Source organism: Scyliorhinus torazame, chromosome 8, assembly GCF_047496885.1.
Source record: "Scyliorhinus torazame isolate Kashiwa2021f chromosome 8, sScyTor2.1, whole genome shotgun sequence".
Taxonomy (NCBI): Eukaryota; Metazoa; Chordata; class Chondrichthyes; order Carcharhiniformes; family Scyliorhinidae; genus Scyliorhinus; species Scyliorhinus torazame.
In genome coordinates this window covers 79,618,447-79,634,109 of record NC_092714.1, presented here as the reverse complement: position 1 = coordinate 79,634,109, position 15,663 = coordinate 79,618,447, and the positions used below count along the sequence as shown (strand labels likewise).

General features: G+C 48.8%; 1 protein-coding gene across 2 annotated transcripts in view; it reads left to right on the top strand.

Annotated features, from left to right (window-relative positions):
* The window catches only part of LOC140427968 (uncharacterized), a 426,464-nt gene that overhangs the window by 333,870 nt on the left and 76,931 nt on the right, over positions 1-15,663 (top strand). For both annotated transcript variants that reach the window (XM_072513883.1, XM_072513881.1), the window contains 2 exons: positions 465-512; positions 2,390-2,472. In XM_072513883.1, coding sequence (XP_072369984.1) covers positions 465-512; positions 2,390-2,472 — 131 coding nt within the window. The remainder of the gene's footprint in view (positions 1-464; positions 513-2,389; positions 2,473-15,663) is intronic.

The following is a 15,663-nucleotide window of genomic DNA, read 5'->3' as shown; positions in this document are numbered from 1 at the left end:
TGTTCTGCTCTCTCTGTGTTGTTTGTGCACATTTGACCTGACAGGCTGTAGCTCATGTGGAATGATTACTACTGCACCCATTTCTAGCAGCAAGTGGTTTCTGCAGAAACTTTGAAGTCAGGACCAAATCAGTACCTGCCACACCCCTCCCTGTAGACTTTAGCAACTTTAAATAACTCTAGAGACCTTCAAACACTTCCTCAATCGTAGAAATCAATCAGCAACTAAACTGAAAGTAGTGATCATCTGCTGCATACCTTCAGTGGACGTTTCATGTGCATGTCAATGTATTCACCAAAATGGAGTCTGGTGTGGTTCACAACAGAAGTGTGCACACATGCCACAGATGCCAATTTGGAGGTAAAACGGCACTCGCAGCGTTGAATCACCGAGCACAAATAAGCTAAATTTTCTGACAATTGTTTTCAAATTCTAAATCTGCGTTCTGCCATTTTTTCATACAGGTTTTAACTTGGTCTGGGCCATATGATCCTGAAAGAGAACGAAGCAAGGTACAGTTCAGATGAGACTACAACTTGCGCAAATAAATTCCTGTAAATTAATGGTTAAGAAAGCACTCCATTTCCAGTATTGTGGGGACAGATTTAATAAAAACAGTTAAAGCAAGCCCATGACTCAATGAGTTAGACACTGGCCTCTCGCCACCGAGGCTAGGCTCAAAGCCAATTGAGACTGATAGTAGATAGTAACAAGGCCTTTTCAATCTGCCTGACAGTAAGAAACCTGGATGAAATTTTTCATTTTAAATTTATTCTTGGAATATGGACGTTATAAGCGACTCTATTTTCCCTAAACTGCTAGATTTATATTGTGGATTCTGAATATGCAGTTCCAGACCATGAATGAAGAACAGAAATGAAAGTTGGTATGTAGATTGAGTAAGTTATGTTCAGTTATAAAAAATTAGCACTATTGGGTTCTGGCAGTAAAACTGCAATCACAAATTATTTTTAATTGAAAAGTAACATCTATTCTTCAATCCCAGATATGAAAGTACCTTTTTGTGTGCAAAGAAAGTAAAAATGAAGCCTCTTCAGTAAAATATTAACATTTGTTCATGTTATCTGGATTTGAACTGAATTCCAAGGCTGAATAAACTAATTTGTTATGATTAAGGTGAGGCAACACCATTGCTGCTTTCTGGGATGTATCAAGGATTAAAGGATTTGAATGTACACATGTATGTATGTACTGATAGTAAGGAGTGTCCAGTATTTCTGCAGGACTGATAGGTGAATGCTGCCCCTCTCTGTCTGACAATAATATTGCAAACTATTTTGTCATCAAAATGTTTTCATCTTGTTTTCAGGAATAATTCCTGCAAGAATGTACAATTGACTGCAAAATAATCCTGTTCATTATAGATTTTCACTTTTTAAAAATAAATTTAGAGTCCCCAATTATTATTTTTTTCCAATTAAGGGGCAATTTAGCATGGGCAATCCACCTAACCTGCACATCTTTGGGTTGTGGGGGTGAAACCCACGCAGACACGGGGAGAATGTGCAAACGCCACATGGACAGTGAGCCAGAGCTGGGATTCGAACCCAGAACCTATAGATTTTCACTTTTAACCTATTTCCAACACAGTGGTTCTTTTGAAAGGCGTTTACATTATTTTAATTTTGACCAAAAGGATCACAGTGTGATTTCTTTTGTTTGATCGGATGATAAATGCTGGGATTGTTTGTATTTTGATAAATCTGTTTAATTGCCAGAAGCATTCTTGATGCATATTATGCTCAAAATATCATACCACTTTTATAGATTGTATGAAGAATAATGAATGATTTTAATGTCTACTAGAAATTAGCAATATTTTTATTTTACAAGTACCAGTAGAAACTGCAGTGTAGTTAGCCTTCTGCTATACATCATTTATTTTGCATTCTAAAAACGCATCCCCAATAAGCCATGGGATTTTTTTGCAGGGGTGTATTCAGATTTTTAAATACTATCATCTAATCTTCATAAAATAATTATCTTTTTTATATGGTAGTATGGTAGCAAGTATTTCAACCTTAACACACTGATGCCCTGCTGCTAAAGTTTGCAGAATCAAGCAACTCAAAAGGAGGCTTCACTTTTTGATGTGCTTCATAACTATTGCATAGTCATAGCAGGTTCCTCCAAGTTATTGCAGTTGCACCCATTAATAATTTATCTTCTAATACGAGGCGTAATTAACCAGTAGCCAGATCTTTGTGAATTCTGGATGTAATTAGTTTAAAACAGGACTGTAGATTTGCCTTCTTTCTTATTTATAATGATGCATTTTCTATTGGACTTCCTGTCTGTTTGTGAGAAATGATTTAAAACTGGCAGAATCAAATGTGTTCAGAAATTATATTTTTCTCTCTAAATGTAGATTTTATTAACTCTGGAAATCAAGCCGCTTAAGTGGTACCCATCTGTATACCTGGCGGTGTCTCTTTTTCCCCTCATTAACAGGTGAGTGAAAATAATTGTTGCCATTGCTGCTTCTGGTACTTAATAGGGCTTCAGTAATTATAGATTACTGTGGCCAAGTAGCATGACTGCTAGGTGATTACTGTCAGATTAAAGATGAGTCATTTGTTATCTTCTGGGGGAGGGGTAGAAAATAGCATTCTAATTTTCCTATTTAAGAGGATTTCATCTAATGCAGTGGTTCAAAAATGACAGCGTGGCAAAATGTATCCTTAGTTGCATCAGTAAATATTCTGTTCTGCCCAGCCATCCTTGAGACCAGTCAGTAACTAACAGGGTGATGTTTTTCAGTTGCTGCTATATAATTTTTAAACACCACAGTTTTCTGAAATGGTTTTACGTTCTTCGAGAAAAATTCAGTTTGACGGCCTTGTCAAATTCACCATGATTTCCTCTTTCACTTCTGAAACCGGAATTTAAACACAGTCCTGAGAAATAGGATAAAAATCCCCTCGCTTTGTAGATTGTAAAAGCCTAGCGTTTTGGGGGATTTCTGTCTGAAAGGTGACCTCTACCGGCTGAGATTAAAGTCTGATCAACTGCACAAACAATTGGGAAAAACGGTTGGAATTTTTAGAAAAGGTCCACGAGCTAGTGCTCTGTTTGATCATCTTCCACTCCCCCCGCCCCCCCCCCCCCCCCATTCCGAGCAACAAATAAAAGATATAACACTGAAAATTTAAACGTCAGACTATGCTACCTCTGTGTAAGTGAATGGATTTTTAGGGGGTCAAACTCTTGCCTGAAGTGGACTCCAAACCTTGGACCCTGAGAGTCTGAATCAAAGCATATATCACAGGGAATACAAACTCAGATAAAAGCTCTTTTAATGTCACATCCAGCCAGACCTCTAGGGACAGTGAATTTCAAAAACTCACCATGAAAAAGTGGCACATGCCAAAGAATAAAAAAAAATGTTTTTGATGTAAAATATTTTTATTCTCCATTTTCACATTTTCTCCAGAATTTACACCCCACCCACAAGCAATAAATGGTAACAAATACAAAGTCAATTTCCTTATCAACAACAACGATCCCATTCTCCCACCACCCCAAGCAACGACCCACCTGACAATATAAACATCAAATAGAACAAACCCTCCCACAGTGGACAAATAAAAGAGAAAGGAATTAGGAATCGCCTCTGGTCACCATTAACCTATAGAGTCCCCCCCCCCCCCCCCTTCCCTCTAACATTCAATGCCATCCAATCCCCAAAAGAGTACAGTAGATAACACCCACGCATGGCAAGCCCCCCCCCCCCCCCGGCTCCTCCCCTCCACTTCCTCTTACAAAAATCCTCCTCCCAACCTCGTTCCTTCCCCCCATCTTTCACCCCGGCTAGACTCATCGGGACCTATTCTGCCAGGCTCTGATGGCCGCAGCCCCTCCCCCCACCTCCCGTTCACTGGCCGGCTTAAATCGGCCAGTGTGGAGGCCCCCGCCCGGGTCTCTTTACCCCTTGCCCGGCCCCAGGAAAACCAAGAAATCCCCTTTAGCACACAAACCCCGCATACACACCCAAGCTCCAAAGAAACATCATTGCAAGTGAAAGTCCCCTCTCTTCCCTTGTCCAAGTATATACAACGTTGGCTCATTTAGCACATACACCAGCCGCAGTGAAAAAATACAGTTACGTGAGGCTACATCAGTACATGACCACTTCTCAATTCAACCACAGTCCTTCTGCGTTCGCAAACTCCTCCGCTGCTTCCACCGTCCCGAAATAAATGTCCTTGGATTTGTAGGTCACCCTCAACTTAGCTGGGTATACTATGCTGCACCACACCGTGCTGATGTACAGCGTCTTCTTCACCCGGCTGAAGGCAGCCCACCTCCTCGCCAGCTCCACCATAAAGTCCTGATATATGCCCACTGCACCACCCGCTTCTGCTTTGCCCAGCAGAGGACCTTCTCCTTCACACTGTACCTACGAAAACACAGAGTCACTACTCTTGGCGGCTCACTCTCCTTTGGTACAGGCCTCCACGACCGATGAGCCCGATCCAGTTCATATCGGGAGGGATCATCACCCTCCCCCAATAGCTTCACCAACATCGTGGCATAATACTCAGTCGGCCTCGGGCCTTCCACTCCTTCGGGAAGATCCACAATCCTCAGATTCTGTCACCTGGATCTGTTTTCCAAGTCATCCATTTTGGCTCGCAGACCCTCGTTGATCACTATCACCTTCTGCATCCCCTTCCCCATCGAGGTAAGTTGATCGCTGTGCTGTAACAATGTTTCTTCCACTTCCTTCAGTGCCTCACCTTGCTCCCATACCTCCGCCACTGCGCTCAATACCGCCGCCCTCACCGGGGCAATCGCCTCTTCCACCAGCACTTTCAATACCGCCCCCATCTCCTTCCTCATCGCCTCCATGTGTTTTGTAAACTGCCTTTCGAGTTCCGCAGCCATCACCGTAGTCATTTCTTCAGCCGTGGACAATGCGGCCTCCCCTGGTGCCCCAGCCTCCACTTTTCTTGCCGTCCCCGCGGTGACCTTTCCACTCCCCGATGGACTTTCAGCTGTTTTTTTCACGGCCGTTCTTTTACTTGTTCTCGACATCCTTCTTCACTGTGCCTTCTCCCTGCTTTTGCCACCTCTGTTACCCCTGGGACCGGGCGTTAGACCCCGAAAATGCCATTCCCGAACGGGAGCCCTCCAATGTGCGGCTGCCTCCTGCCCGCTGTCCCGCCAAAGAATAAATTATTAACAAAGAATTTCATTATTTAAAAAAGACAACTGACACTAATCACCGTTTTCAACAATCATTTCTCTCTTGTTCACTTCATCCTTCCTTTTGTTTTCTCCCAATTCAAATTATTCTATTCTGCCACTCTTTTCTTCTCTCTTTACTTTATGCTCTTTTCCTCTCTCCCCATATCCTTCACTATGTCTCCCACAGTCCTACCTTTTGCTTTCCCTATCCCTCTGATATCCCTCTCTTGGTTTGTCCCATGTTACATCAGGGTATATTTTCAGGTGGCATTCAATCTCACTGGACATGTGGAATGCACAAACTTCCAGTGAGACCGCAAAGAGGGGTGAGCTCATGTTAAAAACTGATGAGAATTTAGTTTTAATAGTCCCTGGAAAGAGCAACTTTCATTGTTTTAATGCTGTAACTTTGACCGGAATCTGCCAGAAGGCCCGGGAAGTAGGTAGGAATCCCATTCCTCTCTGGGACATGGAGTAAGATCAATAGAAATACATATGCGTGATGAGACCGAGCACATGTTGTCAAGAATGGAAGTGGAACCCACCAGTAGCTTAAACTGGTGATCATGGCCTGGACTGCTTACAATTTAAGGCCACATTTATTTTATTGTTTTTAAAGCACCTTCTTACACAGATTCATTGTCAGTGCCGCAGATCCGCACCAGTGAAAGCAAAATTAGTGAAGCACTCCTGATGTTGGAAAGCAATCAGGGACAGTGATAAAGATTTCCAGTGACTGCATCTCAACAGTTATTCCGGCAGACACTCCAGTGTAGATTTTCAGCACCAATGTATTGATGTATTATAATAAGATGCATATTAGCACATGTGCAGCTTCCTGATAATTCTGGACTAGCACTGTACTCCGAGTTTGCTACATAAAATGAATATATCCATTTGAAGAGAAGCTTGCTGTCTTTTGAGAAGAATATCAGAATCTGGAAGTTTTACTTTAGCTGAATGTTATTTTCTCAATTAACTTACATTCAAAAGTTGTGATAGATGTTTGAGGTGTAGGTTTTTAGTTGCCATAGTTACAGTTTTGAAACGGAGCATTCTAGTGGAGATTTCTCTCATTGTGTTCTTCTGGAAGATGAAGAAGAGCTTGAAATATTGGATGTGAAGCACGTCAGACTACAAGGCAGGAGGTAACAGGCCACCTCCAATGCCAGGGCTGTGTTTACAGCCAGTGTCACACTTAACATAGAATGTCATTGGAAAACAGCCTTTGCAGTCTGTACTCCTCATTTGTGCCCTAAACTTGTGCCTTAGGGACTCAGCCCTTACCAACCTCCACCACTGGCATGCACTGACAGTTCCTGTTGAGGTCACCATACACTGAGCTTTTATGTATATGGCTGATTATTATCTACCATTGGAGGTACGAGATGTGAGCTTAATCTTGTTCCGGGTGGAGGCCAAAGAATTCATAAAGAAATAGTGATCAAGATGGCGCCGGAGCATGGCTTCTCTCTGCGAGCTCTCTCACAAAGATCCTCTTCCTACATCTTTTAGAACTTTACTACATTGTGTATTTATGCATGTCCTATGTTTTTCATATATGGAACGTTCTGTCTGGACTGTACACAGAACAACATTTTTCACTGTACCACAGTACATGTGACAATAAATCAAATTCAAATTCAATCAATTCATTTCCCAGGAGGCCCAAGAGTTCCGGTGCATGTGTGGCAGGGTGACAGGCTATTCATGCTCCCTTCTAGTTTTTGTTGGCATTTAAAGGGCTCAACCATCCAGGACATTCATAGTGCGGCTGCATGGTACAAAAACAACAAACACAAGACCCAGCATGTCACCAATAAAAGGGGAGTCACATTACTGAGAGAGAATTCCCAGGGGGAGATCCCAGGGACAAGTCCCAAAGAAGGAAACCACCAGGGAAGGAACCACCGGGATGAGAGACCACTGAGTATATTGGGAGGCAGAAGGAGACCCTCCAGAAAAATGCTGCTGTTGCTATGAGTTAAAAGGCTAGTATACAAGTGCAGCAAGTAATTAGCAAAACTATTAGAATGTTATCATTTATTGCAAGGGGAATTGAATACAAGAGTAGGGTGGTTGTGCTTCAGTATACAGGGCATTGGTGAGGCCACATCTGGAGTTATGTATGCAGTATTGGTCTCCTTATTTAAGGAAATATGTAAACACATTGGAAACAAGTCAGAGAATGTTTACTACATTGATACTTGAAATGGGCACGTTGGGCAGTATTCTCATTTGCCAAACCAAAATTGTGTTCGGCGATCGGGCGGAGAATGGGCTCCGATGCTGAAATCGGGACCGGAGCTGGTTTGACGGCGGTCAGCCGTGCTCCACCCTCCCGGAAATGGCATCATCGTGACGCACGCAGTCGCAATGCCGTTGGCGTCTCATAGGCCGGCCCACCTGCGATGCTCCGCCCCCGATGTGCCGAGTTCCCGACGGCGCGGACCACGTGGTCCCACAAATCGTGAACCCGGCGTGGCGGCTGTGGACTGTGTCCAGCGCCACCACACTCGGCCGGGATCCATGCTGCTGGCGGGAGGCTTCTGCAAGGGCTGGTGAGGGGTGGCCCGGGGATGGGCTGTGGGGTTGCGGATGGAGGGTTGGGTCCACGCACGCCGACACCATTGTTGTACGGCGCGACCGCTGCAGGTCGCCAGCCGTGCGCATGCGCGGCCCGTCCATTCACCAGCCGATTCCGGTGCGGCAGGCGGGAGTTCCAGTCAGCGCAGATACTTGCCCCTCACCGGAATTCATGTGAACCTCCCGCGGATTCTCCGTTCGAGCCAGCATTTAGCCGCAGAAACGGAGAATCCAGCTCGTTGTCTTAGAGGGAAAGCTGGATCGGCACGGTTTGTATCTGCTGGAGTTTAGAAGAGTAAGACTTTTTTTTTAATGTATCAAACCAGGTTACAACAAATAAACACCCCTGGAAACATCCCAGCAATCAACTATACAATCTGTACAAATTCTTTTCCCCTTTTTTAGAAGAGTAAGACTTGACTGAAACATACGATCGTGGATGACTTGACAGGGTGGAAATGGAAAGCATGTTTCCTTTTGTGGATGAATCTAGAACTAGGAGCCACAAAATAAGGGATGGCCCAATTAAGACAGAGTTGAGGAGAATAGATTTTCTCTGAGAGTCATAAGGCGGGATTCTCCGCGAAGCGGCGGGGCGGGCCACTCCGCACCATCAGGGGTTAGGCCGGCGCCAGAGTGTTTGGCGCCATGCCAGCCGGCGCGGAAGGGCCTCCGCCGGCCAGCGTGAGTAGGCGTATGCGCGGGCGTGTGCTGGCGCCATCCGCACTGGCCTTAGCAGAGGTTGACAGCGGCTGGTGCGGAGGGAAGGAGTGCCCCCACGGCACAGGCCAGGCTACTGTGGGGTCACCCCACGGGGCCAGATCCCCCTGCGCCCCCATGAGGACTCTGCAGGCCACCCGTGGAGCCAGGTCCCGCTGGTAAGGACCTGTTGTGATTTACGCCGGCGGGACCCGCCGAAAACGGGCGGCCACTCGGCCCATCGTGGCCCGGAGAATCGCCGGGGCGGCCGCTGCCAGCAGCCGCCGACCGGCGTGCCGCGATTCCCGCCCCCGCCAAAACCCCAGCGCCGGAGAATTTGTCAGCCGGCGGGGGCGGGATTCACGCCGCCCCCCCCCCCGGTGATTCTCCGACCCGGTGGGGGGTTGGAGAATCCCGCACATAGTCTTTGGAATACACTTCCTTAAATGGTGGTTGAGGCAGAGTGTTTGAATATCTTTAAGGCAGAAGTAGACAGATTCTTGGTGAGCAAGGGGGTGAAAGCTTATAGGGGGCAGGCAGGTGAGGGAGGGGGTGAAAGCTGATAGGGGGCAGACAGGAATGTGAAGTTGAGGTTGAAATGGAATCAGCCATAGCGTTATTGGATGGTGGAGCAGTCTCAAGGGCACGAGTGGCCTCCTCCTGCTTCTAATTTGTATCTTTCTACATTCAAATGTTGGCAGGATCCAGGTAGTGAGGGCTCGGGCAAAGTCCTGGGAACCCGAGAAGGCGTCAGAAGGTTGCTTGCTCCGTGGTGGAAAGGGTTAGGGCTTAGAAGAAGCCCTGGGTGTCATTTATAGTTCGATAAGACTAGGAGCCTGGAATTTCGAGAAACCTGAAGCGGTTCTATCTCCATGATGCTTTGAGTCTGCTAAAGATTTGAAATTGCGCTAGTAATTAGATGCTCGAATACAGTTTTGTCAATATTGTCAAAGGCAGTCTCGGGAGAAGAGATTGAACGATCAGGTGGCGTGCTGTCATTGGGGCAGTCGAAGCAGCTTTTGAAGGAATTTAGAGGATGAATCTTCAAAAGAGGAACTTTGCAATCCCTCATGAGGGAGACTGAGGTTTCATAAGATTGTGTAACTCAACATGGACACTGACATAGATATTGACAATTGTTTTACTTAGCTGACTTTGTATAGCAAAGTTTATTTTGTTTGTTTAAACGCATGGAGGCTTTATTCTCTTGGTGAGTAGATGGGATGTCAAACTTTGTCTATTTTAAACAAAAGATTACTAGTCCTTAACCGGATCATAATATTGGGAACATTGACAGCATTAATTGATCTGCAGTTCTTATATGTATCAAGTAACTGACTGATGTACTTTCAACAAACTTGTTCCCAGATGTGGGTGCCACTGGCTAGGCCAGAATTTATTGCCCACCCCAAATTGCCCTTGAAAAGGTGGTGGTGAGCTGCTTCCTCGAACTGCTGAGGTCTATGTGGTGTAGCTACACCCACGATGCTGTTAGAGAGGGTGATCCCAGATTTTAATCCATTGACACACAAGAGTGGGAACAAAGTTCCATGTCAGGATATGGCCTGTGACTCGGAGGGGAACTTGTAAGTGGTGATATTTCCCTTCTAGATGTTAGAGGTCACAAGTTCGGAAGGTGCTGTCGTAGGTGCCGTTGAAGGTTCCTTGACGTGTTGCTGCTGTGCATCTTATAGATGGTAGACAGTGCTGCCCTGGAGTGCCTATGATGGAGGCACTCCAGGGCATGTTTAAGGTGGTGGGTGACATGTCAGCCATTCAGGCTGCTTTATCCTGGATGCTATTGACATTTTTGGGCATTGTTGGAGAATATCCCATCACACTCCTGACCTGAGCCTTGGGGATGGTGAACAGGCTTTGGGGAGTCAGACAGCGAGTTACTCACCACACAATTCCAACCTTCTGACCTGCTCTTTCTGTGAGGTCCAGTTAAATTTCTCTTGTGAATAGGTGATGAGATTATCTCTTGTTGGAATGGTCGTCACCTGGTACTTGTTAGTTGTATGTGTTACTCATCACATCTCAGCCCAAAGCTGAATTTTATCCAGGTTATGTAGCAAGTGGACACAGACTGCTTCATAATCTCAGGAGTTGCAGCTAGTACTGAACACTGTACAATCATCAATGAACACCCCATTACTGACCTTACGATTGGATTGGATTGGATTTGTTTATTGTCACATGTACCGAGGTACAGTAAAAAGTATTTTTCTGCGAGCAGCTCAAACAGATCATTAAGTACGTGAAAAGAAAAGAAAAAGAAAATACATAATGGGGCAACACAAGGTACACAATGTAACTACATAGACACTGGCATCGGGTGAAGCATACAGGGGTGCATTATTAATCAGGTCAGTCCATAAGAGGGTCGTTTAGGAGTCTGGTAACAACGGGGAAGAAGCTGTTTTTGAATCTGTTTGTGCGTGTTCTCAGACTTTTGTATCTCCTGCCCGATGGAAGGGAAGGTCATGGATGAAGCAGGAGAAGAGATGTTTGGGACTAGAAAACTGTCTTGAAGAACCCCTGCAGTGATGACCTGGGGCTGTGGTAATTTGCACTTCAAAAATCGCAATCATCTTTATTTTTACTAGGTATAACTCCAGTCAGTGAAGAGTTTTCCCTCTGATTTCCATTGATTTCAATTTCACCACGGCTCCCTGTTCCCACATTCAGTTAAGTGCTGCTTTGGTGGCAAGGGCAGTTATTCTCATCTCAACCTGGAATTCAGTTTTTTTGTCTATGTTTAGACCAAGACTGTAATGAGGTCTGGGACTGTGGGCTTGATGGAACCCAAACTGCATCTCTGAGCAGGTTGGCAGTAAGCAAATTCCGCACGATAACACTGTTTCGACATTTTTCATCACTTTGCTGGTAATCGAGAGCAGACTGATGTGGCAATAATTGGCTGCAATTGATTTATCCTGCTTTTTTGGCAGGACATACTTGGGATGCTTTTCCACATTGTTGAGTTGTGCCAGTGTTTTAGCTGTTCTGGAGCAGCTTGGGTGGAAGTGCAACTAGTTCTGGAGCACAAATCTTCGGTTCTAAAGCCAGGATGGTGTTGGGTCCATAGCCTTTTCTCTATCCAGATGCACTTAGTTGTTTCATGATATCACATGGAGTTAATCCAGTTGGCTGAAGACTGGGATCTGTGGTGCTGAGGACGTCAAGAGGAGGCCACGTTGTATCATCCACGCACCTGTAATGACTGCACATGCTTGTTTTGTCTTTTGGACTGTCATGCTAGTCTTTGCTGTCATTGATGGTGGAGATGTTCGTGGAGTCTCCTCCTCGTATTAGTTGTTTAATTGTCCACCACCATTCACATTGGGGTGTGGCAAGATTGCAGAGATTTGATGTGATCCATGATGCAGGACTGCTTAGCTATATCTGCAGCATTCTGCTTTCACTGTTTGTCCTGTAGGTAGTCCTATGTTGTAGCTTTTCCAGGTCGCCATCTTATTTTCAAGTATGCCTGGTGCCGCTCATGGCATGCTTGCATCTGCGCACATTCAAAGGCTGAGCTCCAAGCCATCGTCTCCACCGAGGCATAGGGAATAAGGCCTTGTACAATGACGACCACTTTCCATATCTTGGAGCCTACTGTCAACAAGGGCAGATATCGACAACGAGGTTCAACATCACCTTCAGCGTGCCAGTGCAGCCTTCTGTCGTCAGAGGAAAAGAGATGTTTGAAGACCAGGGTCTTCGACGGAGCACCAAGCCCATGGTCTACCGAGTAGTAGTGATACCGCCCTCCTAAATGGCTCAGAGATGTCGACCATGTGCAGCACGCACCTCAAAACTCTGGGGAAGTACTACCAGTGCTGCCTCAGCAAGGTCCTGCACATCCATTGACAAGATAGGTGCACCAACGTCAGTGTTCTTGCTCAGGCCAACACCCCTGCATCAAAGCATTGACCACAATCGATCAGCTTCGCTGGGGAGGCTGCCTTGTCCACATGCCTGACACGAGATTCCCAAAACAAGCACTTTACTTGGAGGTTCGACACGGCAAACGAGCCCCCTGGCGACAGAGGAAATGCTTTAGGGACACCCTCAAAGCTTTCTTGAAAAAGTGCAATCCCTGGCCAAAGACCACTCGAAATAGAGGAAACGCATCCGGGAGGGAGCTGAACACCTCCCAGTTTCATCACCAAGAACCAGCTGACGCCAAGCGCCAACAACGCAAGGATCATGTGGCAACCCAGGCACTGCACCCACCTGCTCCTCCAACCACCATAGGCCCCACTTGTGACAAGAGACTATAGGTCACTCATTGGACTCCTCAGTCACCTGAGAACTCATTTTAGCGTGGAAGCAAGTCACCCTCAACTCCCAAGGGACTGCCTAAGAGAGAGGCCTTATATTAGTCAGGTAGGCCTAGTACCGCTCCTGCAATGCTCTCTTCACTGTTCAATGATCCAAGGTTGATCCCCTGGCTTGATAGTACTAAGTGCAAAAGATATGCCAGGCAGTTCTGGTGTTGTTGATAGCCCAGAATACCTCATGGATACCCGTATTTCAGCTGCTAGATCTAGGAGAGTGGGCAGAAAAGTGTCAGATGGAATACAGTGCGGGGTTCTCCGACCCCCCACCGGGTCGGAGAATCGCCGGGGGCTGGCGTGAATCCCGCCCCTGCCGGTTGCCGAATTCTCCGGCACCGGATATTCGGCAGGATCGGGAATCGCGCCGCTCCAGTTGGCCGGACCACCCCCGGCGATTCTCCGGCCCGGGTGGGCCGAAGTCCCGCTGCTGGAATGCCTGTCCCGCCGGCGTGGATTAAACCACCTCTCTTACCGGCGGGACAAGGCGGCGCGGGCGGGCTCCCGGGTCCTGTGGGGGCGCGCGGGGCGATCTGGTCCCGGGGGGTGCCCCCACGGTGGCCTGGCCTGCGATCGGGGCCCACCGATCAGCGGGCGGGCCTGTGCCGTGGGAGCACTCTTTTCCTTCCGCCTTCGCCATGGTCTCCACCATGGCGGAGGCGGAAGAGACGCCCTCCATTGCGCATGCGTGGGGATGCCGTGAGCGCCCGCTGACGCTCCCGCGCATGCGCCGCCCGGCAAGGTCTGTTTCGCGCCAGCTGGCAGGGCACCAAAGGCCTTTCCCGCCAGCTGGCGGGGCGGAAATCAGTCCGGCGCGGGCCTAGCCCCTCAAGGTTAGGGCTCGGCAGCTCAAGATGCGGAGGATTCCGCACCTTTGGGGCGGCGCGATGCCGGACTGATTCGCGCCGTTTTTGGCGCTGGTCGGCGGACATCGCGCCGATTGCGGAGAATTCCGCCGACAATGTGGAAAAGTGTGAGGTTATGCACTTTGGTCAGAAGAATAGAGACATAGACTATTTTCTAAATGGGGAAAGGCTTCGGAAATCTGGAGCACAAAGGGACTTGGGAGTCTTAGTTCAGGATTCTCTTAAGGTTAACATGCAGGTTCAGGGGCGAAATTCTCCGTTATCGGCGGAAAGTCCGCCGATCGGCGCAAAAAACGGCGCAAATCCCACTTGCGTCACATCATAAAAATGGGTCGATAGTCTGCGGCCCGAAATGGGCTAGCAGCGACGTAACGGGATCCGCGCTTGCGCAGTGGTTCACGCCGTGCAGCGTCATACGCGCTGCACGGCGTGACGGCTCATAAGGCCGCGCAGCTCCCCCCCACCCGACCGGAACACCCGACCGCAACACGCGACTGGATGGCTGGCCGCCGCTCAGCCCCGAGGTTCGAGTCACGCGATGTGGAGGCGCTCCTGGACGCGGTGGAGCAGAGGAGGGACGCCCTGTATCCCGGGCACGGCCGCAGAGTTGCCCCACGCCACAGCCGGCGTCTGTGGAGGGAAGTGGCAGCGGCCGTCACCGCTGTGGCGCTGACACCACGGACAGGCACCCAGTGCCACAAGAAGGTGAACGACCTCGTCAGAGCAGGCAGGGTGAGCCTCCCCATATCCCCCCTCCCCCATATCCCCCCTCCCCCATATCCCCCCCTCCCCATATCCCCCCTCCCCCATATCCCCCCTCCCCCATATCCCCCCTCCCCCATATCCCCCCTCCCCCATATCCCCCCTCCCCCATATCCCCCCTCCCCATATTCCCCCTCCCCCATATCCCCCCTCCCCCATATCCCCCATATCCCCCCTCCCCCATATCCCCCCTCCCCCATATACCCCCTCCCCCATATCCCCCCTCCCCCATATCTCCCCTCCCCCATATCCCCCCTCCCCCATATCTCCCCTCCCCCATATCCCCCATAAACCCCCCCCATATACCCCCCTCCCCATATCCCCCATATCCCCCCCTCCCCATATCCCCCCTCCCCCATATCCCCCCTCCCCCATATCCCCAAGTGAATCCAGCCCTAACCTTAACCTCTGCAATGCACGCGCAACCGATGGCGTGCATTCATATACCTGCCTAACATTGTTGCCTTTTACCCATACCACCACCACCACCCCCCCCCCCCCCCCCCCCACAGGAGAAGCGCGCACACAACAATAGGGAGCATGTGAGGACTGGAGGAGGGCCCGCTGATGAGAGGCCACTGACCGTACACGAGGAAAGGGCCCTGGAACTGGCTGGCGGACCTGAGGACCGGGAGGTTGCTGATGCAGAGGTCGGGGGCCCACCAGCAAGTGAGCCACCGACAGCCCGTCCCCATATCCCCCCTCCCCTATATCCCCCTCCCCCATATCACCTGATCACTGCCTGATGTCTAACCATGCATGCTTCATTGTGTATCGCAGGACCAAACGTCCAGGCACCCATCCCCGCAGATGCACACCGCCCGCAGGATGCCCCTCGCACACCACGGGAGTCGGAGAGACCTGGAGCAACAGGGAGACGACACCCCCGTCACGTGCGGGAGCGACCACCCAGCGATGAGGGGGGCAGCCACAGGCCCCCGTCACATCCGAGCCAGGACACCACTACCCAGGACACCACTACCCAGGACACCCCTACCCGGGACAGCACTACCCGGGACAGCACTACCCAGGAAGATGAAATACCGGACAGTGACTCAGAGTGGATGGGTGGAGACGAACCCCCACCCCAAAGTGCCATGGACTCAGAGTGGGACGAAGAGCACGACACAACGCCACTGCTGTCACCAACACCCTCCACCATCGCAGAAACACTCACCACGGTTGGGCACTTTAGT